At 35.6% G+C, this 26,039-nt stretch overlaps 2 protein-coding genes across 3 annotated transcripts in view; one reads left to right on the top strand and one right to left on the bottom strand.

Annotated features, from left to right (window-relative positions):
• Nucleotides 1-11,891, bottom strand: part of LOC125655638 (nuclear pore complex protein Nup93-like) — a 28,395-nt gene extending 16,504 nt beyond the window's left edge. Inside the window, exons 1-10 of one of the 2 annotated variants that reach the window (XM_056149467.1) lie at nucleotides 11,811-11,891; nucleotides 11,483-11,669; nucleotides 9,106-9,223; nucleotides 8,928-8,990; nucleotides 8,460-8,588; nucleotides 4,051-4,125; nucleotides 2,842-2,934; nucleotides 2,131-2,270; nucleotides 1,555-1,782; nucleotides 767-826 (exon numbers count right to left, since the gene is read on the bottom strand). In XM_056149467.1, coding sequence (XP_056005442.1) covers nucleotides 767-826; nucleotides 1,555-1,782; nucleotides 2,131-2,270; nucleotides 2,842-2,934; nucleotides 4,051-4,125; nucleotides 8,460-8,588; nucleotides 8,928-8,990; nucleotides 9,106-9,223; nucleotides 11,483-11,664 — 1,088 coding nt within the window. In that variant the 5' untranslated portion in view covers nucleotides 11,665-11,669; nucleotides 11,811-11,891. The remainder of the gene's footprint in view (nucleotides 1-766; nucleotides 827-1,554; nucleotides 1,783-2,130; nucleotides 2,271-2,841; nucleotides 2,935-4,050; nucleotides 4,126-8,459; nucleotides 8,589-8,927; nucleotides 8,991-9,105; nucleotides 9,224-11,482; nucleotides 11,670-11,810) is intronic. The other variant, XM_056149470.1, reaches the window with a different exon arrangement.
• A 31-nt stretch (nucleotides 11,892-11,922) lies between these two features.
• LOC125655655 (tRNA-dihydrouridine(20) synthase [NAD(P)+]-like) overlaps nucleotides 11,923-26,039 on the top strand; it is a 23,243-nt gene continuing 9,126 nt past the window's right edge. The window contains exons 1-9 of the mRNA XM_056149476.1: nucleotides 11,923-12,034; nucleotides 13,096-13,216; nucleotides 13,418-13,463; nucleotides 14,139-14,230; nucleotides 14,417-14,460; nucleotides 15,805-15,865; nucleotides 15,955-16,002; nucleotides 16,450-16,515; nucleotides 23,952-24,109. Of these exons, the coding sequence (XP_056005451.1) occupies nucleotides 13,097-13,216; nucleotides 13,418-13,463; nucleotides 14,139-14,230; nucleotides 14,417-14,460; nucleotides 15,805-15,865; nucleotides 15,955-16,002; nucleotides 16,450-16,515; nucleotides 23,952-24,109 (635 nt within the window). The 5' untranslated portion in view covers nucleotides 11,923-12,034; nucleotide 13,096. The remainder of the gene's footprint in view (nucleotides 12,035-13,095; nucleotides 13,217-13,417; nucleotides 13,464-14,138; nucleotides 14,231-14,416; nucleotides 14,461-15,804; nucleotides 15,866-15,954; nucleotides 16,003-16,449; nucleotides 16,516-23,951; nucleotides 24,110-26,039) is intronic.

Below are 26,039 nucleotides of genomic sequence, written 5' to 3'. Positions count from 1 at the left end.
TAAGTCACACACTAGTGTAGTGATCAATGTTGTTTATAATGTCACAATGTAAGTCACATACTAATGTAGTGATCAATGTTGTTTATAATGTCACAATGTAAGTCACACACTAGTGTAGTGATCAATGTTGTTTATAATGTCACAATGTAAGTCACACACTGATGTAGTGATCAATGTTGTTTATAATGTCACAATGTAAGTCACACACTAGTGTAGTGATCAATGTTGTTTATAATGTCACAATGTAAGTCACACACTAGTGTAGTGATCAATGTTGTTTATAATGTCACAATGTAAGTCACACACTAGTGTAGTGATCAATGTTGTTTATAATGTCACAATGTAAGTCACACACTGATGTAGTGATCAATGTTGTTTATAATGTCATAATGTAAGTCACACACTAGTGTAGTGATCAATGTTGTTTATAATGTCATAATGTAAGACACACACTCATGTAGTGATCAATGTTGTTTATAATGTCACAATGTAAGTCACACACTCATGAAGTGATCAATGTTGTTTATAATGTCATAATGTAAGACACACACTCATGTAGTGATCAATGTTGTTTATAATGTCACAATGTAAGTCACACACTCATGAAGTGATCAATGTTGTTTATAATGTCACAATGTAAGTCACACACTCATGTAGTGATCAATGTTGTTTATAATGTCACAATGTAAGTCACACACTAGTGTAGTGATCAATGTTGTAGATGATCAATGTTTAGATTTTAAATCCTGACAAATTTCTTCCTTACCTGTGATCATCATCTGTGACATATTCTCTGAGATATGTGGGAAAATCTCCAAGACTGTGACTGAAAGTTAGCAATATGGTATGATATGAGTTCATCACTATACATGTAATATCAAAGTCTCACATGAGCTGAGTGGTGCATCCTATTTCAAGCTTTTAAAAAGTGCATTCTTAGTTTTGGTACAACTATAACATTTACAAGGTTGCTAGGTGTATGCTCTCTACAGTATACTAAGAATTCTAATCCGTTTCTGCAAGATGTAGATATGGCCACATCAAAACAATACTAAAATTGAACAAAATACATTGAACATAAAACAACAACAGAATTTGAATGTTTCACCGAGCTGTCCACATACAGCCACTTAAAACATGCAAAAATTGCTGTCTGCAAGACTCAACATAGAGCCACTTAAAACATCCATAAATTGTTGTCAATAAATTGCACTTCTTGCATTATATAAAAAAAAATCCACAGTATTAATGCCAATTATGATCATGATATATATTCACTCTGAATATGAAAATAGGGGTCAGAATGCCCAGTGATAAAGATTGCATAGGAGTCTGATTAGGCAGTTTTCACTGTGCATATGGGTTTGAACTACAATGCTTCACGCTGGCATAGTTTTCATGAAGTGCTAATGCACTTCATAAAGTATGCTGGAATGAAGTGTCACAGTTCATACCCTCATGTATTTTCAAAATTGAAATTTATTTCTTGAATAAATTACAATTTTTCATCTGAACCACATCTTTATACCTGTGATACACTGAACAGATACATACGATGCTTTGTCTGTGACTTGAAGGGCTGCCTGTAGGTCCCCACACCTCAGACACAGATAGATCATGGCCCACACAGGATGTCCATCTACCAGGCCATCCTCCAGCCCCTTGATGTGAGGAGGTCGGACATTGAGGTAACTTTTGACCATGTTGTAAGTGGACGGGATTCCCCCCAGCTGGGCCTGCTGTAGGTTACTGTAGATCATACTCTGAATGTGTTTGCAGTACCTGTAAACACCATGAGAATTCTTATGCTTAATACTGGTACAACTGTTATATATCTACAATGGTATAGTAAACAAGAAACACATAATTTTCATTCAGTGAATAAAATAAAGCACAACATGCCATTCTTCTTTTAAAGTCATAAAATACCAATGTTTTTTTTATATTATTGGGAAAAAAACCTATAAAAATTACAAGGTATCTCTTCTTTTTCTCAATTTAGTTACATATAAATCAGCATTTTAAACATTAACTTAGGGTGGGTGGGTTGGGGGCATTCAATGACTTTATTGTTGCATTATACATTGTTGAGATTTGTAATATATCTGTGTGTGTACATAAATTCTTTACATCTGTTCTAGGTACTCCCTCCCTTTCTGTACGAATGCTGCCTGTGTGCGGTAGTCAGTCCGCGTCTCCTTGATACTGTTGGAGGAGATCAGTGGGACTTCTACCATGTATCTCACCTGTTCCCACAGGTCAATCATCGGCTGCCAACAGAGAGTTAATCATTCAATATATGTCACAGTAATATTGACTGAAACAGTGTCTATCCTACACAAGGTTACTTAACCATGTATTCAAAGATTAAGATCACCTCTTTCAGTTGTGGCGCTTCTCAGTTATCTGCAGAATATAACAAGCGGGAAGGAGGGGGGAAAGTCTTACAATCGTAAAACTGTCGATCCTTCGTAGAATCATAAATGACTTCGGGCCCATGAATCAAAGTAATATAAAACATTCTACATACACATACAAGTACAGCAAAAGACGCATATAGTGAAGTGCTAAGGACCAACAATTTTGATTCATAATAAACATAATTCGTTATATCCAACAAGTTCCATGATATGTTTTAAAACTACAGGCAGGAATGAAAAAAATGACTTCACCGTAAGTGTGAATTCATTATAAGTGTATTTACTGTAACCATGTTTTATTTTACACATGTATACTAAGTAGAAAATGAAAATAAAATTCATTGCCTGCACATGTATTAAATAGCTGTTGTTTGAGGTCAGAAACACAGCAAATATCTCCCTACACAAAACAGTGCAATACCTTATCATCAAGACTGACTGCAATGTCCGAGAATGCATCCACCAAGTTTGGCCGAATACTGCCCTGTAGGACCTGCTCATTATACATGTACACCTGAAAAACAACAAATGTCAATATATGTGTTAATGAAGGGAAATTTAATACTGTGTAGCGTTTTTTTTTCCATGAAACTAAAATTTGTTGATTTGCTGGCTAAAAGGTATGCTAATAATTTTAGCGGAATAAATTTCGGTGGAGAAGGAAGAGCAAGCAAGTACTGAAGTCGTCATTGGATGCATATTTGGCAAGTGAAATTCTGGCGGAAAGCTATCTAACCGCTAAAATAAGCCAAATTCAGCACCCCACAGAAAAAACTCGCTAAATGGTATATCCTCTATTTACCAGTACAAGGTACAGTGTATTCATTTAAAACCAAGGATAATACATACATTTACATGAATTACATTACAGATTGTCTGTTGACTTATTTCAACTTAATTTACATTGAGTGAGGGCAGATCTGAAGTTTGAGATAATCCTAGATTACAGTGTAGTACTGTTATTCATGATAAAGGATAACTACAAAATCTTATTTTTGATGACACAACCATATATTAGTTATTTGAAATATAAATCCCACTAAAATAGATATAAGAATAATGATGTGTATAGCATATACAGTGAAACCTGTCTTATACAACATGCACAGACAGACACATTTTTGTCAGAATACACAGTGTGTTGGAATAAAGAGTATAAAAAACAATGAAAATATAAAATTGAGAATGAAATTAAGGGATGGAATGCCCAGTGAAACAGGTGTTGGATTAGACAGTTTTCACTGTATCATCTTAATATTGTCAGCAACACAAGATACATGCATCTATATCATACACTGCATATTGTTTACATTACTTCTATACTAACCTATCTGGATTACACCATTTCCGTATTGCTTAGCCTACTTCTATACTAACCTGTCTGGATTACACCATTTCCGTACTGCTTAGCCTACTTCTATACTGACCTGTCTTTATTACACCATTTCTGTGTTGCTTACTAGGCTACTTTTATACTGACCTGTCTGGATTACACCATTTCCGTACTGCTTAGCCTACTTCTATACTAACCTGTCTGGATTACACCAATTCTGTGTTGCTTAGCCTACTTCTATACTAACCTGTCTGGATTACATCATACCTGTGTTGCTTAGGCTACTTTCATACTGACCTGTCTGGAGTATGCCATCTCTATGTTGTTGAGGTTGCTTCTACCATGCATGCTGACAGGATCCACCGCAAAACTCTAACAACAAAAATTGTTCAATAATTCCATAAATTTGAATTTTTTTTTTGGAAAATAAAGCTTTTACAGCTCTAAAATTCTTCAATTACAAAAAAATTACATCATTTTCATGTTGAGATAATTAGAAACAGAAAATAACGTCCTTAATACTGACTATACAACACTGTCTTAGTGATGTTTTATGATTTCTGTGAAAATTGTCTAAAATGATAATTTCCGATGTACAGTGTATATGCAGGTTAATGCATATGTTGTAATAATGGGCAATATAAAAATATAGAGTTTAGCATATCTTCATTATGCAAGCTTCATGATGCGTCCAAGTTATTTCCTTTTAGAGAACTCTCATACACAGTAAGGCACAAAACAATTTGTGCCCATCACTACATAAGTGTTTACACATGGATGTCCATCACTACATAAGTGTTTACACATGGATGTCCATCACTACATTAGTGTTTACACATGGATGTCCATCACTACATTAGTGTTTACACATGGGTGTCCATCACTACATTAGTGTTTACACGTGGGTGTCCATCACTACATTAGTGTTTACACGTGCGTGTCCATCACTACATTAGTGTTTACACATGGGTGTCCATCACTACATTAGTGTTTACACATGGGTGTCCATCACTACATTAGTGTTTACACATGGGTGTCCATCACTACATTAGTGTTTACACATGGGTGTCCATCACTACATAAGCGTTTACACATGGGTGCCCATCACTACATTAGTGTTTACACATGGATGTCCATCACTACATTAGTGTTTACACATGGGTGCCCATCACTACATTAGTGTTTACACATGGGTGCCCATCACTACATAAGTGAATGTACACAGTAAGTTTCTCATACACAGTTTCATCACCTGGCCATTTGATTGGTACACACACCAAATAAGTGATAAATGTTCAGGGAGTAAAAAAATATAATATCACACTATCTTGTTACTTGTATATACCATATCTAAGATATTACTTGCAAATACGGCATTGCTGTTATGTTTTTAATCTAGTAAAACATTTCTTTTGATAGTATTTTGTATTTTCTACATTTACATCTTTTAATATTTTTTATTATCTTTCTCACTGACTGTAGGTGCAATCTGTTTCACTTCTGCATTCAAAGTAGAACTACATGCACCTCCTACACTGGAAAGTTCTATCATATAAACCTGCATATTGATTTTGGTTCATGTATGGTACCTGCACTTACTAAAGCCAAAAACTGTTGAAAAATACTGATTTTTGGTGTGTTGAAAAGAAATGGTAGGAAATTCCTATTTGTAATATTGTGCAAAGTGAAAGATTGATTTGTTGCTAAAGTTATAAGTTATTTCATGCATCTAAACTATTCAAAAATAAATCTATACAAACTATGTTAACTCTTTCAACACTAAGTAACTGTAAGAGCTAAATACCCTCAACACTAAGTAACTTTGGGGAACTTTACAAATAAATGGGGCAGTTACTTAAACACTCATAACTTTTAAAGTATTCCATGTATTTCAACAAACTAGGTATCAATGGAAAGATGAAAGTCTCAACTTCAATTTGACTGGAATATATTTTGTATATATGTCTAAGTTTAGGTGTGAACAGGTAAATAATCAGGTAGATTGCTGAATTTCACTATCTGGCTCAAAAGAGAGCTTTGTAAACAATCATACTTTCCATATGATCACTTCCAAGTGAAGTAAGTTTATCAGCATACTCAGTTTCTTCCTTCCCATTTATCTACCTGTCGTTAGATAACAGGTAGATGAGGTAAAAACTCGTTTAGTGTTTATGATTATTTTAATTATTTACAAACAAGCATACATAAAAACAACAGTTATTGCAATGTTAATTGTACCAGTCTCTTAGTGGAAATTGACCAAAAAGTCATTTTACAGGTGTAATAGGTAAAATCACTGCCAGTAATAGAGTTTTTTGTGGTAGTCACGGAAGCAGGTGCTTTTGGAGTTACAACACAGAGGAGCGGAACACTTCTCACACATCATCGTTGTTTTGCTACGCTTGTGAGGATTGTCTTTAACTGAGACACCTGGATGACTTGAAGCATAGTTCTTATGCTTCTTCAAGCAAACAACACAAAGTCTATCAGCACTGCCACTGGGAACAGGCCAGTGTCCCTTTTCATCAAGGCGCTCATCTTCACCATTTGAAATTGTCCGTGGACGTTTGAAGGACTTTCTGGCTTGTCGGAAGCCTCCAATTAATTGATGTGCTACGTCCATCCGGAAAGAGAGCAGGTCACGCTTCCGTTTGTTTGGCGGAAAATGATTCACAACAGTTCCCTCAACGACATATGCATTATATAAAGCACACTCTCGAAGTTTCGCTTCTATACGTCTGTACCAGCGCATAGTTTTTTTTTCTTTGTTGATTCTGGTGTTCTGATCCAGGCGGTCAACTCCTCCCATATATTGGGCATACGCTTCAACAGTTGGCGTGCATGGAAGCTCTTGCACAGTCCCGTCTTTTGCTCGACGCTGGGTGGTCGCAACACCATCTGGTTCGTGGCAACTGGACAAGTAGTACACCACTCTGTTGTCCTTCCAGAAGGTGGCAAGAAGTGGCCCACACATTCTCCAGTCAGACTGGCCTCGTTGGAGACGTCTTGCTGTAGCATTGGTTTGCACCAAGTCTTTTGGAAAGCCCTTGCGATTTGTTCTCACAGTTCCACATAAATAAGTATTTCTACCATAAAGGTAGTCGGCAAGTTGGGGGCTAGTGTAAAAGTTGTCAGTGTAGACTTCATAGCCTTTCATTTCCAATGGTTTGGTCAGTTCAATCACAACTTTGGAGGATAATCCTAGATTGTTATTCACCACCTCAGCGTTTTTTCCAATGTACACATCAAAATTGTAACAATACGCCGACACTGCATCAGCTAGAACCCACACTTTGATGCCAAATTTCACCGGTTTGTCCTTCATATACTGTTTGATTCCAAGGCGGCCCTTGAATGGTATCATTGCCTCATCTACACTTACTTGCTTGTGGGGCATGTATTCCTCTTGAAAGGTTTTCCTGCAGTGGTCCAACAAGAATCTTACTTTGTGTAATTTATCGGTGGTCATGTTTGTATCGTCACTGAAATGCAGGTAACGTTTTATCTGAACATACCTGTCGCGCGACATCACTTCTCCAATCTTGGAACCTAACAGCCAGTGATTTTCACTTTGTGACCAATAAAGTTCGTCACGATCGAATGTCATAGTATCCATTACAATCAGCAGTCCAAAATATGCTTTTATCTCATGAACAGTGACGTCTGTCCATACACCTTTGTCGCCACGAGCTCGCTTCACTGCCGCATTCAAATTCGTGAATCTCGTGATTTCAGCAAATACATGATCACTGTAGAACAACTTAAAGTAATCCACAGGTCTATTAGATCCATCAAGCACTCGTGTGGGTCCAACTCGCTCGGAAAACGCATGAAGTTGGCGCACGTTTCTGGTCTTATCCCAATCAACAAAATCAGGTGTGACGTAGGCGTCTTCTGGCTCAAATCCATCAAATTCATCGTCTTCATCGTCACTATCGCCGACTAAATTTCTCCAGAGTCTATCCAGATCATTCCTATTCCTTTGGTTTACGTTCACAAGATCAAATTCGCCGACATTATCAATAAACTCGTCCCCGGAAAACTCGCTCTGATCATCACTGTCCGCCATTTTTATCTTCTTTACAACATTTGAAATTCCTTTCAAAAACCCCCGGGTTTCTCGGCATTTATCTATTTGAACATTGTTAACACTAGAGAAAATCCGAATAAGCTTTACCAAGACCCCGTATGACATCGTCATTGAGTATAAATATTATCCAATCAGGTAGACGCTTTGTTTAAAATAGGCGCTTACCTGAGACCGATATTTCGGTCTGCAGTGTTTGTAAACAATATGGCGGAAGACCGGAAAAGCGGTCTGCAGTGTTGAAAGAGTTAAAGTCATATTAATAAATAAATATCCTACATGTAGACATCTGACAATAAAATTAAGTCAAAATCGTTCTCTTATCAGATATTTCTCGGTATGGTACTGAGAGACCCAATGTTTGTATTGTGCTGTCAGTCAGTTCTAAGACCGGGCGGAATGTTTAATAAGTGAAAACCTTGAAATTGAGGTACATTTCATCAAAGGTTCAACACATCAACATATTCTAAAAAAGAAACATAAGTATTAGTAAAATTAGGCTGGAATCCATTCATTAGTTTTTTTGCAGATCTGAAAGTCTATACTCTTTTGGAACAACCTTCATAGAGCAAAACTTCAGCCCTACAAAGTTCCTTCACATAGGGAGCCATTAGATTACCTCTGCCTCTGGTTGGAAGTCAGTTGTGTCCTGATTCAGACCTCGCAGTGTATTGAGGATTTTCTGTTTCTCTCTCTCCCACTCATTTTCCATGCACTCCCAGTGCCTCCTCTCGGACTCCTCAAATGTCTGAAAAATAATTTATATTATTACAGTATGTACAGTAACACATGCTTGTAGTGCAGTGCAGGGAAGCAACAATTCTGATTTGTTATAAACATAATTCGTTATATCCAACAAGTTTATAATGTTTTGACTACAGTCATCAGTGAATAAAAATCACTTCACTGTAAGCGTGAATTCATTATAAGTGTGTTCACTGTAACTGTGTTTTATAGTACAATAAAATATTATCTGCATTCTAATTGGCTTAAATGAAATGACCTCATACACATTAATAATTACTGTACAAAGTCAATAGTCATTAGTTACTAAATATTTTTCATTCAGTGAAGTTTATTTTCTCACATGTTTTCTTGTTTGCTCTATAACTGCCAGTAAAGCATTCTCCCTTTCATTCTTGAGGAAACTCTAAAACACAAAAGTTTCAATCAATAGAGTAATAATTCTGAACACTGATAAAAGCTATCGTTTTAAAGAAATTAAGAGTAATTTCATCACACGAATTTTTTAAATTTCTTTATACTTGAATGTCTGTGTCTTTCACTGGTTCCAGTGGCTCAAATGTCTTGGAGGCACTTAGTCCCTCTAGTTTCTGTGAGATTTTAGGCACATCATATCCCTTAGTGCCTAGTAATATAGACCTGAAAGAGAGAATACCGATATTTACTAGATCTTAAAGGATAAATAATAGAAGGACTGCATGAAAACAAAGATGGAGAAATTAGTGTACCATACAGGGAAATAAATGTGTCAGTACGACATGAATGGGACATTCACTAACATTCAAGTTTGAAATTATTTGAAAGTCCCAGGAAATGAAAATAACATTAGGTGCAAACAAAACAAATTTTAAAATAGAATATCATAGTGGTATTGAATCAGTTGTAAAGAGAATTGAATCACATAAATTTTTTAATCTAGTGCAAGGCGGACATTATTGCAAATCAATACAAGATATTTTTGTGAAACACTGATGCCCTCGGATTACAACAAAGTGGAACTGTAAGACATAGGTCTACCTCTTATGGTGTAAAAGATATGACCAAGTTTAAAGTTTTATGTCAGAGGCAGACTGGCCAAAAACTAAATGCCCCCAAATCTTCGATTCCAGGGGCATAACAATACTCATCACTTTTTGAATTACTAATAAAAGTGAAACTTGATCTGTAAGTTATCACACACTAGAAATCTACTTATCATCTAAAAGAACATCAGGGGAAAATCCAGAAAACAGTCAATTATAAATTTTCAAAGTTTAAGGGTAATATCTTTGGTGAAAATAGGTAATTGAACATGAAACATCTGTGAGCCATCAATATAATGAAATATGTACCATATATTACATGTAGCTCATTATCTCCAAGCAGAGCAAAAACAAGTCCAGAAATCTACAACGAAATGATGGATGGAAAGGGGAACACTAATAATACCCTGACGATTTCATGGTGGGGGCATAATAAAACAAATTCAATGCGATACATATTTCTGAACTGATTTTCATAAATACTAAGCAGTAATGACCGGACTGACTGCTCATTTTAGCAAGATTGTCTATTGAATGATATTGCTGTTTTCATTGATTGACAAAAACTAGTGTATTTTTGAGATAAGGGTTGTTTATAGCCCCGATCAACAGCTTCTCATGTCACAGTTACTGCATGCAAGGAAATCTAATGGGTCCTGTGAAAAATTACGTTTCTGTGGTGCATGTATCACAATATTTTGTGAGGTCTAAACTCTTGTGGACATTCTACATGTAACCCTATCAAACACAAAATACACAACTTAGAAAATATCAATGATCCAATCCACACTCAGAAACCAAGTCCAGGAAATTATATCCCAATAAAACCAAATATCTTTTTCTCCATGAGTTTTAAGAGGATTTCATTGCAGTCTTCGACGTTAACCAGTGGCCCGATGCCCGAGGCCAGTAAAATCGGGATCTGGCTTCTTAAAATATTAAACCCAGGAGTCCAGCGGGCCTGTAAATGTTTTCTTATATGTTCTGTATATATTACAAATAAAGCGTGAGATTGACTCAGACTAAATGTCATGACTTAGTAGTAAAATTTCGCATAGAAAAACGATCAACCATGCTGCCTTTTCTGAAGTATAGGGAGGGGGCTCGTCCGGAAAATTCAAAATCACCCAAGCGTATTTCATAATCAAAACCATCCGATAAAAAAAAAAACCTGTCGTACGAGGAGAAACGAGCGAAAATTCATGCCCCATTGGACCGAGGGTAGGCCTTGGCTAACATTTGATTCTGGAGAAAACAAAATGTTTTGTATGCGGTGTATACAAAACAAAGTTGAACAGAGCTGCTGATGTATCTGCGAGATTACTATGTTGAAAAATAAAATAAGACAATCCTTTTAATGTCAGTTGTTCTCTTAACTATGATCATCTTGACCTGTATTTTCCTACAGTAGAACATGTATGTATCTATCATGTAGAATCAGCAAATGACGTGGTCAAATTAGAAAAAAACATTTTGGGCCTGTAAAATATTGTTCGGGCTTGCACAATTATTATACTGGGAGGCCCGAAGGGCCTGTGCTTTACAAAGTTTTTCGTGAAGACTGCATTGTATTTTTTCCTTCATTTGAATTTGTTTTTAAGTCAAACAATCAACACTTTGCAACTGAATTGCACATGAAAAATATCTAGTATATCAAGAAGAAGCAAACACATCTATTAATTATTCCAACAAGTCAGAGCTTCTGTTAACGTCCCTTATAATTATACCTCGACATTAAGTGGCAAAAATATCTCGCCGTGAACCTCAAGCATGCTGTAATAATCTACTAATGTGCTCAACACATGAATTCAAACTATTAGTTTCATACAAATTTACAATAGAGAGACTATATATGTGTGCTATGCACAGCTCTTACGCTCTAACATCAGATGAATCCTGGCTAATGGGAGCAACTTTCGACAGAAGTCGAGACCCTGCCTCCAAGATCTGGGCGATATTTCTGTTTACTCGTGGCAAGTCTGACGCACTGTCAAAATCAGCTGTCAGCTGTTCTGCTTGCTGCCGAAGCTCAGAAAAATCAGCAATGTCTGTCTCCATTCTTTCTGGAAAAACGTAGATTACCAGATCTAGATCTACATCAGGTTTTTTGCATAAATGGATCTTTTCCTTAAATAACTCAAACATTAAAATTTAGGCTTCAAATTCAAAGTATATGTAGTACAAACATGATAATAAACACCTACACATCTACCTTAGCTGCTACTTTCACATGTGTAAATAAGCCGCCATGAGAAAAATGTAGATGCGCATGCGCAATAAACAAGACGTCTCTTAGATGTTTAATAGATTTACTTTTTTCACTTGCACTGCCAAGCGTGCGAAGACATTGACAAACATGGCTGCGCCCAGCAGTTGAACTTTTTCTTATTATTTGACAGATCTAATTCGTGCTCTTTTCAAATTTGAGGTAAAATAAGGGCAACCTAAGAGTACTACATGGAACTTCATGTATATCTAATTGCTGTTGTGTGGGGGTATCATCAGAATACATTTCTACAGACAACTGTAACAATTTTATCAATAATGTACATGCTTTATATGATACTACAGAATGAGAAACGGGCATGAATACTACCAGTGAGCTTCGCGAGCGTAACAAGTGAAATGAGGCTCACAAAGTTCACTGGTAGTATTCATACTCGTTTCTAATTTTAATTTTTTTTTTTTTTTTTTTTTACTTTATTGATAGAATTGCAGATTCCTATGACATTTCCCATGCTAAACATTGCAAAACAAAACGTTTTGTACAAATTTATTAGTAGAGTGCTATAATTGACTGGTGCCATGGGTGTATTCGTGTGGTCAGGTGGAGAGCTATACATGAGTGATCCTAATTTGCTGTTTGGAGATCTCCAGTAGATCTCTTTCGTCTACTTCTCAAATAGCAAGTAAAGGCTATAGGAGATATACTGGTGGTATCTAGCTGGACCAGTTGTGGAGATGGGAAACGAATAGACCCCTTGTTCTTTATATATACAGATAGTTATAATTTGGATTAGGTTAGCGGAAACAGAGCAATTTTTTATTTTAGGCCTTACTATGAGTTTTAAAACAAGTCAGCATGACTTTTAAGTGTAGAATTCCCTAAATCCTTTATCTACTGTTCTGGTGACTGGTTGTTGGTCCATGATCTCTCAAAATGTTGCCCTTGATTAACCTTTGCACTGATTGCCTTCATTTCTTTGGTTGTGTAAGTCACGTGATTCTGATAGTCCTGAAAATGTGATGGTGTATAACAAAACGGTTTAATATAGACTGGATTCAAAGACAACATGATTTTTGTTTTACTACAGAATTAATGGATATGTTGCCTTTGGTTTGAAGCAGATTCATCCTGTGTCATACAAAATCTGCTGTTGTCCTCAAACCCAGTCAAAGACTGTATACTTATTTTCAAAAAGGATTAATATGAACCATCATTTTAAAGAATTGTATGGTACTAAATAGGTGAACTGTATTGAATTTCAGAATGGTTAAGAATTGTGACCTGTACAGAAATAAAACCATCCTTGCGCCTATGGTACGAGTTGGAACCTTACCCATGAGACTGCTGGCTGTGCGGTACGGGGCTGACTTGGTTTACTGTGAGGTAAGATAAAAATCAGCTGAATGTATGTCCTTTTGCAACCAAATTCCAAGGTATGACTATTATTCAGTGTAGCTTACAAGTCTAATGATTTACCATTGTTCCACTTTGGGGCAGTTACTCTAAATTACAAGAGACATAACTGGATTCATCTTTTATTGATTCTTACTTGATGTGATCTACCCATTGAATTTTTATTTGTAGGAGATCATTGACTTCAAAATTCTAAAATCGAACAGAGTGGAAAATAGTAAGTACAGCTTACAAATACTTATGTTCCACGGAGACAGATTCCTACCGAACATTATTATTGACAGACCTTTGACCTTAGCATTCAATCCTTAGGGCCACCTAAAACATTGAAAAGAAGCTCTATAATTTCCTCCTATTTAGTGACAATACACCTTTTGCTGTCTCTGATCTTTCACCTCTTGCTCAGTCAATCATCACTTTTTATTTTTTAGTTGTTGACGCTTTCTTTTGTTGACCAAACTTTCTCTTTTTTACTTTACGGCATGGTAAACCAGTCGTAGTTGATTGACTCTTTTGACACACTGTTCAGTGTCCTGTAACCTCTTTATTGGAAATTGATTTCACTATGAAAAGTGGAAACATTGTGAAACATTAAATGGTGACAAAAATTATACATTTAACATAGGCAAAATATCCTCAGTAAGCACATAACCTTAATAATTGTTTGCATGTCTTCATTTTGATAATGGAATCAGGACAACTTGTTCCAAAGACAACCGAACCATGCATATTGAAAGAAATGTCTCAAGATTTGACTGATATTGTTTGGAAAAATTCAGTACAGTGTATATTAATCCCCTGTCATGAAGCTGTCATGATGTCATTATGAAATGACAATCTGTCATGATCTGCATTTCTTCTTTATTTAATGTCTTTTTTCATATATCAAAAGCTGCACTCGGAACGGTGGACTTTGTTTTGAGTGATGGCACCATCATATTTAGAACCTTACCAGAGGAGAAGGAGAACCTCATATTCCAAATAGTAAGTTTGTAAAAGGAATCAGTCATACGACTGTATTTTATGTACATGTATGACCACTGGGAATTTTCAGTTTGAATTATGGAATTTTTTGTTATGAATTTTTTGGTTTGAATTTTGTAATTTAATTCTGGAGGGGAGTAAAGTTATATAGGGGTGAGATGTTAAATATTATGGATTTATTTGTAGGGTACTGCTGATGCAAAGAGAGCACTAAAAGCCGCCCAGAAAATGTGAGTGACTGTCTGAGAGCAGTAATAGTAGAATATTCTTCTGGAAACAGAGTTGAGGAACAATAATTCATCTTGTGCATGTGTATATTTATGCCCCCGAGATCGATCATTAGCTCAATGAAATAAGATATAAACATCAACGAAAATGTAAAATTGCATTAAAATGGGAATAATTATCTTCTCATTTGTTATTTGTGACCATTAATGCAAATTTGACAGCTGCAGACATCTGTTTTACCAGCTCCACTAATGTGTCACCAGTAAAATAAACAATTAACAAATTAGGAGATAGTTATGCCCTGAATATAAAAACACACAATCACAGATATTCTTGTTATCCCATTTGTGTAATCTGAGACAGTATTATATACAAATTATTGATCGGTGATACAAGGAATTTCGTGCATTCCTTTGGGGTGGAATTTCCAAAATTCTGTGTGTTTCAGATTTCAGTAGCACTTTCCAGAATGCTATCTGGCTGTGTGTATATGTCATGTTACAGGGGATTATCTGACTGTGTGTATATAATATGTCATGTTACAGAGGATTATCTGGCTGTGTGTATATAATATGTCATGTTACAGAGGATTATCTGGCTGTGTGTATATAATATGTCATGTTACAGGGGATTATCTGGCTGTATGTATATAATATGTCATGTTACAGGGGATTATCTGACTGTGTGTATATAATATGTCATGTTACAGAGGATTATCTGGCTGTGTGTATATAATATGTCATGTTACAGGGGATTATCTGGCTGTGTGTATATAATATGTCATGTTACAGGGGATTATCTGGCTGTGTGTATATAATATGTCATGTTACAGGGGATTATCTGGCTGTGTGTATATAATATGTCATGTTACAGAGGATTATCTGGCTGTGTGTATATAATATGTCATGTTACAGGGGATTATCTGGCTGTGTGTATATAATATGTCATGTTACAGGGGATTATCTGGCTGTGTGTATATAATATGTCAAGTTACAGGGGATTATCTGGCTGTGTGTATATAATATGTCATGTTACAGGGGGTTATCTGACTGTATGTATATAATATGTCATGTTACAGGGGGTTATCTGACTGTATGTATATAATATGTCATGTTACAGGGGGTTATCTGACTGTATGTATACAATATGTCATGTTACAGGGGATTATCTGGCTGTGTGTATATAATATGTCATGTTACAGGGGATTATCTGGCTGTGTGGAGCTATTGTTGAAATAGTTTTGATTGAAGGGATTTAGATATCTTTATTTTGTAATTTACTGGTTCCAAATGAAATGTGAATCTTATTTTCTTACAACTGGTTGTGATATGATATTTTTTTTGCAGACAAGACTTGGTGTCTGGTGTGGATGTTAATATGGGCTGTCCTAAAGAATTTTCAATCAAGGTGAGTAGCCAGTCTGCTGAAGCTCAATGCAGAGTCATGAATTTCCAATTTTTTCTTCGAATGACGTGATATTAATTTTTATTTCTCAGGGAGGAATGGGAGCTGCTCTACTGACTCAGCCAGAAAAGATTAAAGAGGTCAGGTGGTTTTGAGGTGCTGTAGGTCATTTTTGTAAAACATGGCAATAGTAAACGCCCAGGGCCAGTGAAAAACAGTTCATTATAACCAAACTTCATCATATCCAATAGAATTTTTGTTATTTTCCTCTCATAGGGTAATATTTACATTCACTTAATCTTTTCTCTTATATTTCTTTTGAAATTGACATTGCTTTGTACAAGACATTAAATTTTATAAAAAATTTATGTTATAATGGAATCTTTAGCAATTGTGAAAAGCAGCTTAATGAATTGAAAGGTGAACACACATACACATGTTAATGGTTTCCATTTTTAGAAATTTCATATTTTGTAAGAAAATTAAGAACTTTTCAAAATTTTTACCAATGAGGACTCTCTCTCTCTCTCTCTCTCTGTCAGATAAGAAATGAAAAGGATTTGTAATATTAGATTTTTTGGTTCCAGATTCTGACTACTCTTGTCGATGGACTCTCAATTCCTGTAACCTGCAAGATACGAGTTTTACCTGATGTATGTATAGTGTTCTGTTTTACCCGTGACATATGTATAGTGTTCTGTTTTACCCGTGACATATGTATAGTGTTCTGTTTTACCTGACATATATAGTGTTCTGTTTTACCCGTGATATATGTATAGTGTTCTGTTTTACCTGACATATGTTTAGTGTTCTGTTTTACCTGACATATTTATAGTGTTCTGTTTTACCTGACATATATAGTGTTCTGTTTTACCCGTGACATATGTATAGTGTTCTGTTTTACCTGACATATGTATAGTGTTCTGTTTTACCTGACATATTTATAGTGTTCTGTTTTACCTGATGTATGTAAAGTGTTCTGTTTTACCTGACATATTTATAGTGTTCTGTTTTACCCGTGACATATGTATAGTGTTCTGTTTTACCTGACGTATTTATAGTGTTCTGTTTTACCCGTGATATATGTATAGTGTTCTGTTTTACCCGTGACATATGTATAGTGTTCTGTTTTACCTGACGTATTTATAGTGTTCTGTTTTACCTGACATATGTATAGTGTTCTGTTTTACCCGTGACATACATGTATGTATAGTGTTCTGTTTTACCTGTGACGTATTTATAGTGTTCTGTTTTACCTGACATATGTTTAGTGTTCTGTTTTACCCGTAACATATGTATAGTGTTCTGTTTTATCTGACGTATTTATAGTGTTCTGTTTTACCCGTGATATATGTATAGTGTTCTATTTTACCCGTGACATATGTATAGTGTTCTGTTTTACCTGTGACATATGTATAGTGTTCTGTTTTACCTGACATATGTTTAGTGTTCTGTTTTACCCGTGACATATGTATAGTGTTCTGTTTTACCCGTGATATATGTATAGTGTTCTGTTTTACCTGTGACATATGTATAGTGTTCTGTTTTACCCGTGACATATGTATAGTGTTCTGTTTTACCTGATGTATTTATAGTGTTCTGTTTTACCTGACGTATGTATTGTGTTCTGTTTTACCATACGTATGTATAGTGTTCTGTTTTACCTGACGTATTTATAGTGTTCTGTTTTACCTGACGTATTTATAGTGTTCTGTTTTACCTGACGTATTTATAGTGTTCTGTTTTACCTGACGTATTTATAGTGTTCTGTTTTACCTGACGTATTTATAGTGTTCTGTTTTACCTGACGTATGTATTGTGTTCTGTTTTACCATACGTATGTATAGTGTTCTGTTTTACCTGACGTATGTATAGTGTTCTGTTTTACCTGTTCTGTTCTACCTGATGTATGTATAGTGTTCTGTTTTACCTGATGTATGTATAGTGTTCTGTTTTACCTGATGTATGTATAGTGTTCTGTTTTACCTGACGTATTTATAGTGTTCTGTTTTACCTGACATATGTATAGTGTTCTGTTTTACCCGTGACATATTTATAGTGTTCTGTTTTACCTGACATATGTATAGTGTTCTGTTTTACCCGTGATATATGTATAGTGTTCTGTTTTACCTGACGTATGTATAGTGTTCTGTTTTACCCATGACATATGTATAGTGTTCTGTTTTACCTGACATATATAGTGTTCTGTTTTACCCATGACATATGTATAGTGTTCTGTTTTACCTGACGTATGTATAGTGTTCTGTTTTACCTGACGTATGTATAGTGTTCTGTTTTACCTGACATATGTATAGTGTTCTGTTTTACCTGATGTATGTATAGTGTTCTGTTTTACCTGACGTATGTATAGTGTTCTGTTTTACCTGACGTATGTATAGTGTTCTGTTTTACCTGATGTATGTATAGTGTTCTGTTTTACCTGACGTATGTATAGTGTTCTGTTTTACCTGTGATGTATGTATAGTGTTCTGTTTTACCTGTGACGTATGTATAGTGTTCTGGTTTACCTGATGTATGTATAGTGTTCTGTTTTACCTGACGTATGTATAGTGTTCTGTTTTACCTGATGTATGTATAGTGTTCTGTTTTACCTGATGTATGTATAGTGTTCTGTTTTATCTGACGTATTTATAGTGTTCTGTTTTACCTGATGTATGTATAGTGTTCTGTTTTATCTGACGTATTTATAGTGTTCTGTTTTACCCGTGATATATGTATAGTGTTCTGTTTTACCTGACGTATGTATAGTGTTCTGTTTTACATGACATATGTATAGTGTTCTGTTTTACCTGATGTATGTATAGTGTTCTGTTTTACCTGATGTATGTATAGTGTTCTGTTTTATCTGACGTATTTATAGTGTTCTGTTTTACCTGATGTATGTATAGTGTTCTGTTTTATCTGACGTATTTATAGTGTTCTGTTTTACCCATGATATATGTATAGTGTTCTGTTTTACCTGACATATGTATAGTGTTCTGTTTTACCTGATGTATGTATAGTGTTCTGTTTTACCTGACGTATGTATAGTGTTCTGTTTTACCTGACGTATGTATAGTGTTCTGTTTTACCTGATGTATGTATAGTGTTCTGTTTTACCTGATGTATGTATAGTGTTCTGTTTTACCTGATGTATGTATAGTGTTCTGTTTTACCTGATGTATGTATAGTGTTCTGTTTTACCTGATGTATGTATAGTGTTCTGTTTTACCTGATGTATGTATAGTGTTCTGTTTTACCTGACGTATTTATAGTGTTCTGTTTTACCTGACATATGTATAGTGTTCTGTTTTACCCGTGACATATTTATAGTGTTCTGTTTTACCTGACATATGTATAGTGTTCTGTTTTACCCGTGATATATGTATAGTGTTCTGTTTTACCTGACGTATGTATAGTGTTCTGTTTTACCCATGACATATGTATAGTGTTCTGTTTTACCCATGACATATGTATAGTGTTCTGTTTTACCTGACATATATAGTGTTCTGTTTTACCCATGACATATGTATAGTGTTCTGTTTTACCTGACGTATGTATAGTGTTCTGTTTTACCTGACGTATGTATAGTGTTCTGTTTTACCTGACATATGTATAGTGTTCTGTTTTACCTGATGTATGTATAGTGTTCTGTTTTACCTGACGTATGTATAGTGTTCTGTTTTACCTGACGTATGTATAGTGTTCTGTTTTACCTGATGTATGTATAGTGTTCTGTTTTACCTGACGTATGTATAGTGTTCTGTTTTACCTGTGATGTATGTATAGTGTTCTGTTTTACCTGTGACGTATGTATAGTGTTCTGTTTTACCTGATGTATGTATAGTGTTCTGTTTTACCTGACGTATGTATAGTGTTCTGTTTTACCTGATGTATGTATAGTGTTCTGTTTTACCTGATGTATGTATAGTGTTCTGTTTTATCTGACGTATTTATAGTGTTCTGTTTTACCTGATGTATGTATAGTGTTCTGTTTTATCTGACGTATTTATAGTGTTCTGTTTTACCCGTGATATATGTATAGTGTTCTGTTTTACCTGACGTATGTATAGTGTTCTGTTTTACATGACATATGTATAGTGTTCTGTTTTACCTGATGTATGTATAGTGTTCTGTTTTACCTGATGTATGTATAGTGTTCTGTTTTATCTGACGTATTTATAGTGTTCTGTTTTACCTGATGTATGTATAGTGTTCTGTTTTATCTGACGTATTTATAGTGTTCTGTTTTACCCATGATATATGTATAGTGTTCTGTTTTACCTGACATATGTATAGTGTTCTGTTTTACCTGATGTATGTATAGTGTTCTGTTTTACCTGACGTATGTATAGTGTTCTGTTTTACCTGACGTATGTATAGTGTTCTGTTTTACCTGATGTATGTATAGTGTTCTGTTTTACCTGATGTATGTATAGTGTTCTGTTTTACCTGATGTATGTATAGTGTTCTGTTTTACCTGATGTATGTATAGTGTTCTGTTTTACCTGACGTATGTATAGTGTTCTGTTTTACCTGATGTATGTATAGTGTTCTGTTTTACCTGACGTATGTATAGTGTTCTGTTTTACCTGATGTATGTATAGTGTTCTGTTTTACCTGATGTATGTATAGTGTTCTGTTTTATCTGACGTATTTATAGTGTTCTGTTTTACCTGATGTATGTATAGTGTTCTGTTTTACCCATGACATATGTATAGTGTTCTGTTTTACCCATGACATATGTATAGTGTTCTGTTTTACCCGTGACATACATGTATGTATAGTGTTCTGTTTTACCTGATGTATGTATAGTGTTCTGTTTTACCTGATGTATGTATTGTGTTCTGTTTTACCATACGTATGTATAGTGTTCTGTTTTACCTGACATATGTATAGTGTTCTGTTTTACCTGTTCTGTTCTACCTGATGTATGTATAGTGTTCTGTTTTACCTGATGTATGTATAGTGTTCTGTTTTACCTGATGTATGTATAGTGTTCTGTTTTACCTGACGTATTTATAGTGTTCTGTTTTACCTGACATATGTATAGTGTTCTGTTTTACCCGTGACATATTTATAGTGTTCTGTTTTACCTGACATATGTATAGTGTTCTGTTTTACCCGTGATATATGTATAGTGTTCTGTTTTACCTGACGTATGTATAGTGTTCTGTTTTACCCATGACATATGTATAGTGTTCTGTTTTACCTGACATATGTATAGTGTTCTGTTTTACCTGATGTATGTATAGTGTTCTGTTTTACCTGACGTATGTATAGTGTTCTGTTTTACCTGACGTATGTATAGTGTTCTGTTTTACCTGATGTATGTATAGTGTTCTGTTTTACCTGACGTATGTATAGTGTTCTGTTTTACCTGACGTATGTATAGTGTTCTGTTTTACCTGACGTATGTATAGTGTTCTGTTTTACCTGACGTATTTATAGTGTTCTGTTTTACCTGACGTATGTATAGTGTTCTGTTTTACCTGATGTATGTATAGTGTTCTGTTTTACCTGATGTATGTATAGTGTTCTGTTTTACCTGATGTATGTATAGTGTTCTGTTTTACCTGACGTATTTATAGTGTTCTGTTTTACCTGTGATGTATGTATAGTGTTCTGTTTTACCTGTGACGTATGTATAGTGTTCTGTTTTACCTGATGTATGTATAGTGTTCTGTTTTACCTGACGTATGTATAGTGTTCTGTTTTACCTGATGTATGTATAGTGTTCTGTTTTACCTGACGTATGTATAGTGTTCTGTTTTACCTGATGTATGTATAGTGTTCTGTTTTACCTGACGTATGTATAGTGTTCTGTTGTACCTGACGTATGTATAGTGTTCTGTTTTACCTGACGTATGTATAGTGTTCTGTTTTACCTGATGTATGTATAGTGTTCTGTTTTACCTGATGTATGTATAGTGTTCTGTTTTACCTGATGTATGTATAGTGTTCTGTTTTACCTGACGTATGTATAGTGTTCTGTTTTACCTGACGTATGTATAGTGTTCTGTTTTACCTGATGTATGTATAGTGTTCTGTTTTACCTGATGTATGTATAGTGTTCTGTTTTATCTGACGTATTTATAGTGTTCTGTTTTACCCGTGATATATGTATAGTGTTCTGTTTTACCCATGACATATGTATAGTGTTCTGTTTTACCCATGACATATGTATAGTGTTCTGTTTTACCCGTGACATACATGTATGTATAGTGTTCTGTTTTACCTGATGTATGTATAGTGTTCTGTTTTACCTGATGTATGTATTGTGTTCTGTTTTACCATACGTATGTATAGTGTTCTGTTTTACCTGACATATGTATAGTGTTCTGTTTTACCTGTTCTGTTCTACCTGATGTATGTATAGTGTTCTGTTTTACCTGATGTATGTATAGTGTTCTGTTTTACCTGACGTATGTATAGTGTTCTGTTTTACCTGACGTATGTATAGTGTTCTGTTTTACCTGACGTATGTATAGTGTTCTGTTTTACCTGATGTATGTATAGTGTTCTGTTTTACCTGATGTATGTATAGTGTTCTGTTTTACCTGACGTATGTATAGTGTTCTGTTTTACCTGATGTATGTATAGTGTTCTGTTTTACCTGACGTATGTATAGTGTTCTGTTTTACCTGATGTATGTATAGTGTTCTGTTTTACCTGATGTATGTATAGTGTTCTGTTTTATCTGACGTATTTATAGTGTTCTGTTTTACCCGTGATATATGTATAGTGTTCTGTTTTACCCATGACATATGTATAGTGTTCTGTTTTACCCATGACATATGTATAGTGTTCTGTTTTACCCGTGACATACATGTATGTATAGTGTTCTGTTTTACCTGATGTATGTATAGTGTTCTGTTTTACCTGATGTATGTATTGTGTTCTGTTTTACCATACGTATGTATAGTGTTCTGTTTTACCTGACATATGTATAGTGTTCTGTTTTATCTGACGTATTTATAGTGTTCTGTTTTACCCGTGATATATGTATAGTGTTCTGTTTTACCCGTGACATATGTATAGTGTTCTGTTTTACCCGTGACATACATGTATGTATAGTGTTCTGTTTTACCTGACATATGTATAGTGTTCTGTTTTACCCGTGACATACATGTATGTATAGTGTTCTGTTTTACCTGATGTATTTATAGTGTTCTGTTTTACCTGACATATGTATAGTGTTCTGTTTTACCTGATGTATGTATAGTGTTCTGTTTTACCTGATGTATGTATAGTGTTCTGTTTTACCTGATGTATGTATAATGTTCTGTTTTACCTGATGTATGTATAGTGTTCTGTTTTACCTGATGTATGTATAGTGTTCTGTTTTACCTGATGTATGTATAGTGTTCTGTTTTACCTGACGTATGTATAGTGTTCTGTTTTACCTGATGTATGTATAGTGTTCTGTTTTACCTGACGTATTTAGTGTTCTGTTTTACCCGTGACATATGTATAGTGTTCTGTTTTACCTGACGTATTTAGTGTTCTGGTTTGAATCACATGTTTGAGTTGGGCTGAATTGAAGCTGAGCTGATGATGATATACATGTAAATAGTATGTGTGCTGCTGTTGGCTGTGACATCATAGCTAACAATGCATCAGATTCACTCATGGATGCTATCATATTACATCTGAGGTGTATGATGAGTGTGTGAGACATCTGAAGAGTTCCAATTGTGGGACATGGTTTTTATTTCAGGAAAATGTGATACTTATTTTCTCCAGTCACATGTTGTTGTTGTCGGTTCCTTTTTATTTCCGTGCAGAATTACGGGTAGTGTCCACACTAGTGGGCCCCCTTCCAGGTATCTGGCTAGCTGCACGCATGGCAGATCACACCTCAGATCTCCATTCTTTCTGGTCTTGAGGGTCGGCAGTATGGAGCTTCCATTCTCTACGATCTTTCTCCGTCAGCTCTCTCCAAGATAGCATTGGCCGACCAACTCTATGTCTCCCAGGATAAACCAAATAAACCAATCAGATTAGGTCTTTCATAAAATCTTCTATATGAGGTATGATAATATCATAACTTCATAGATGGATAATCTAATGTTGCATTGTTTGACAGTTTGAGGACACATTGAAGCTAGCCAAACTTATCGAGGGAACCGGAGTATCAGCATTAGGTGTCCATGGGCGTACAAAAGAAGAGAGACCAAGGCATACCAATCGTAATGATGTCATCAAGAAAATTGCTGACACACTCTCTATACCAGTCATTGCCAAGTAAGTCAAGAAATAAATGTGTTGTAAAAGTTTTGTTAAGTCTTCTCATGACATTTTTGTGAATTTTATTTAAAATCTCAGAAAATGTTCAGGGTATATTTTTTTTTACATAGTCTCAAAAATTCACAAATACCATGAAGTGTTGTTTGTAGTACACAATTTCTAACTAAAACAATCATTAAGATATGGCAGGTTGGAATTGCAGTACAATGTGCATGTACTCTTGGAGACAAGAAGTGACTTTTTTACTAAATGTGCCACTAATCTAATATCATATTATTTACATTATGAATGAAAAGCAAAATAGCTGAAATAAATTGTTAATTGATAAACATGCAACAGGAGAGGGAGAAAATGCAATGAACCAGACTGGGATTTCGAATATTGGCCCCCTGAATCTCTAGTTAGAAGCTCTACCAACTGAGCTATCTGGCCACTGGCAATTGAATTTGACAAACCACCACACTCCTCCCTCCATATGTCTTCACACTAAAGATGTAAACCCAGGATTTTTCTGCTATCCCTATTACAGGGGTGGGGCAGATCTACAGCCAGAAGATTATTTTAATAGCTGGACGTTAACTTCTTAAAAGGTTTTGACAAGAAATCAAAAAAATTTAAAAACCCTGTGTTTTGCTGTTTTGCCCGATCTTCAGTATCCTAATCGTGGGAGGAGGCTTGGATTCTTCCACTGTGCCTGCCTCAAAAACAGTTTTCTCAGACTTCATTTTCTGAAATCGTGGGAGGGGGGGGGGGTCTTTTACTACTAGGCCCTATTGCTCATACTTCCCTAAATAGTTTTTAGCTCACCTGAACCGAAGGTTCAAGTGAGCTTTTCTGATCGCTTTTTGTCAGTCGTCTGTCCGTCCGTCTGTCTGTCTGTCTGTCCGTCTGTCTGTTAAACTTTTCACATTTTCGACTTCTTCTCCAGAACCACTGGGCCAATTTCAACTAAACATAGCCAAGAGCATCCTTGGGTGAAGGGCTTTCAAGTTTGTTCAAATGAAGGGCCATGTCCCTTTCAAAGAGGAGATAATCACAAAAATGCAAAAATAGGGTGGGGTCATTTAAAAATCTTCTTCTCAAGAACCACTGGGCCAGAAGAGCTGAAATTTACCTGAAAGCTTCCTGACATATTGCAGATTCAAGTTTGTTCAAATCATGGCCCCCGGTGGTAGGATGGGGCCACAAGGGGGGATCAAAGTTTTACATATATAGGAAAAACTTTAAAAATCTTCTTCTCAAGAACCACTAAGCCAGAAAAGCTGAGATTTACATTAAAGCTTCCTGACATAATGCAAATTCAAGTTTGTTCAAATCATGGGCTCCGGGGGTTGGATGCCCGGGGCCACAAGGGGGATCAAAGTTTTACATACAAATATATAGGGAAAATCTTTTCTCAATAACCACTGAGCCAGAAAAGCTGATTTTTACATGAAAACTTTCTGACATAGTGCAGATTCAAGTTTGTTCAAATCATGCCCCCCCCCCCCCCCCCCCCCCCCCCCCCCAGGGGTAGGATGGGGCCACAAGGGGGGATCAAAGTTTTACATACAAATATATAGGGAAAAACTTTAAAAATCTTCTTCTCAAGAACCACTAAGCCAGAAAAGCTGAGATTTACATTAAAGCTTCCTGACATAATGCAGATTCAAGTTTGTTCAAATCATGGGCTCCGAGGGTTGAATGCCCGGGGCCACAGGGGGATCAAAGTTTTACATACAAATATATAGGGAAAATCTTTTTCTCAATAACCACTGAGCCAGAATAGCTGATATTTACATGAAAACTTTCTGACATAGTGCAGATTCAAGTTTGTTCAAATCATGGCCCCCCCCGGGGGTAGGATGGGGCCACAAGGGGGGATCAAAGTTTTACATACAAATATATAGGGAAAAACTTTAAAAATCTTCTCAAGAACCACTAAGCC

The sequence above is a fragment of the Ostrea edulis genome, chromosome 1 (assembly GCF_947568905.1).
Source record: "Ostrea edulis chromosome 1, xbOstEdul1.1, whole genome shotgun sequence".
NCBI lineage: Eukaryota > Metazoa > Mollusca > Bivalvia > Ostreida > Ostreidae > Ostrea > Ostrea edulis.
This window is presented reverse-complemented; position numbering and strand designations above follow the sequence as displayed.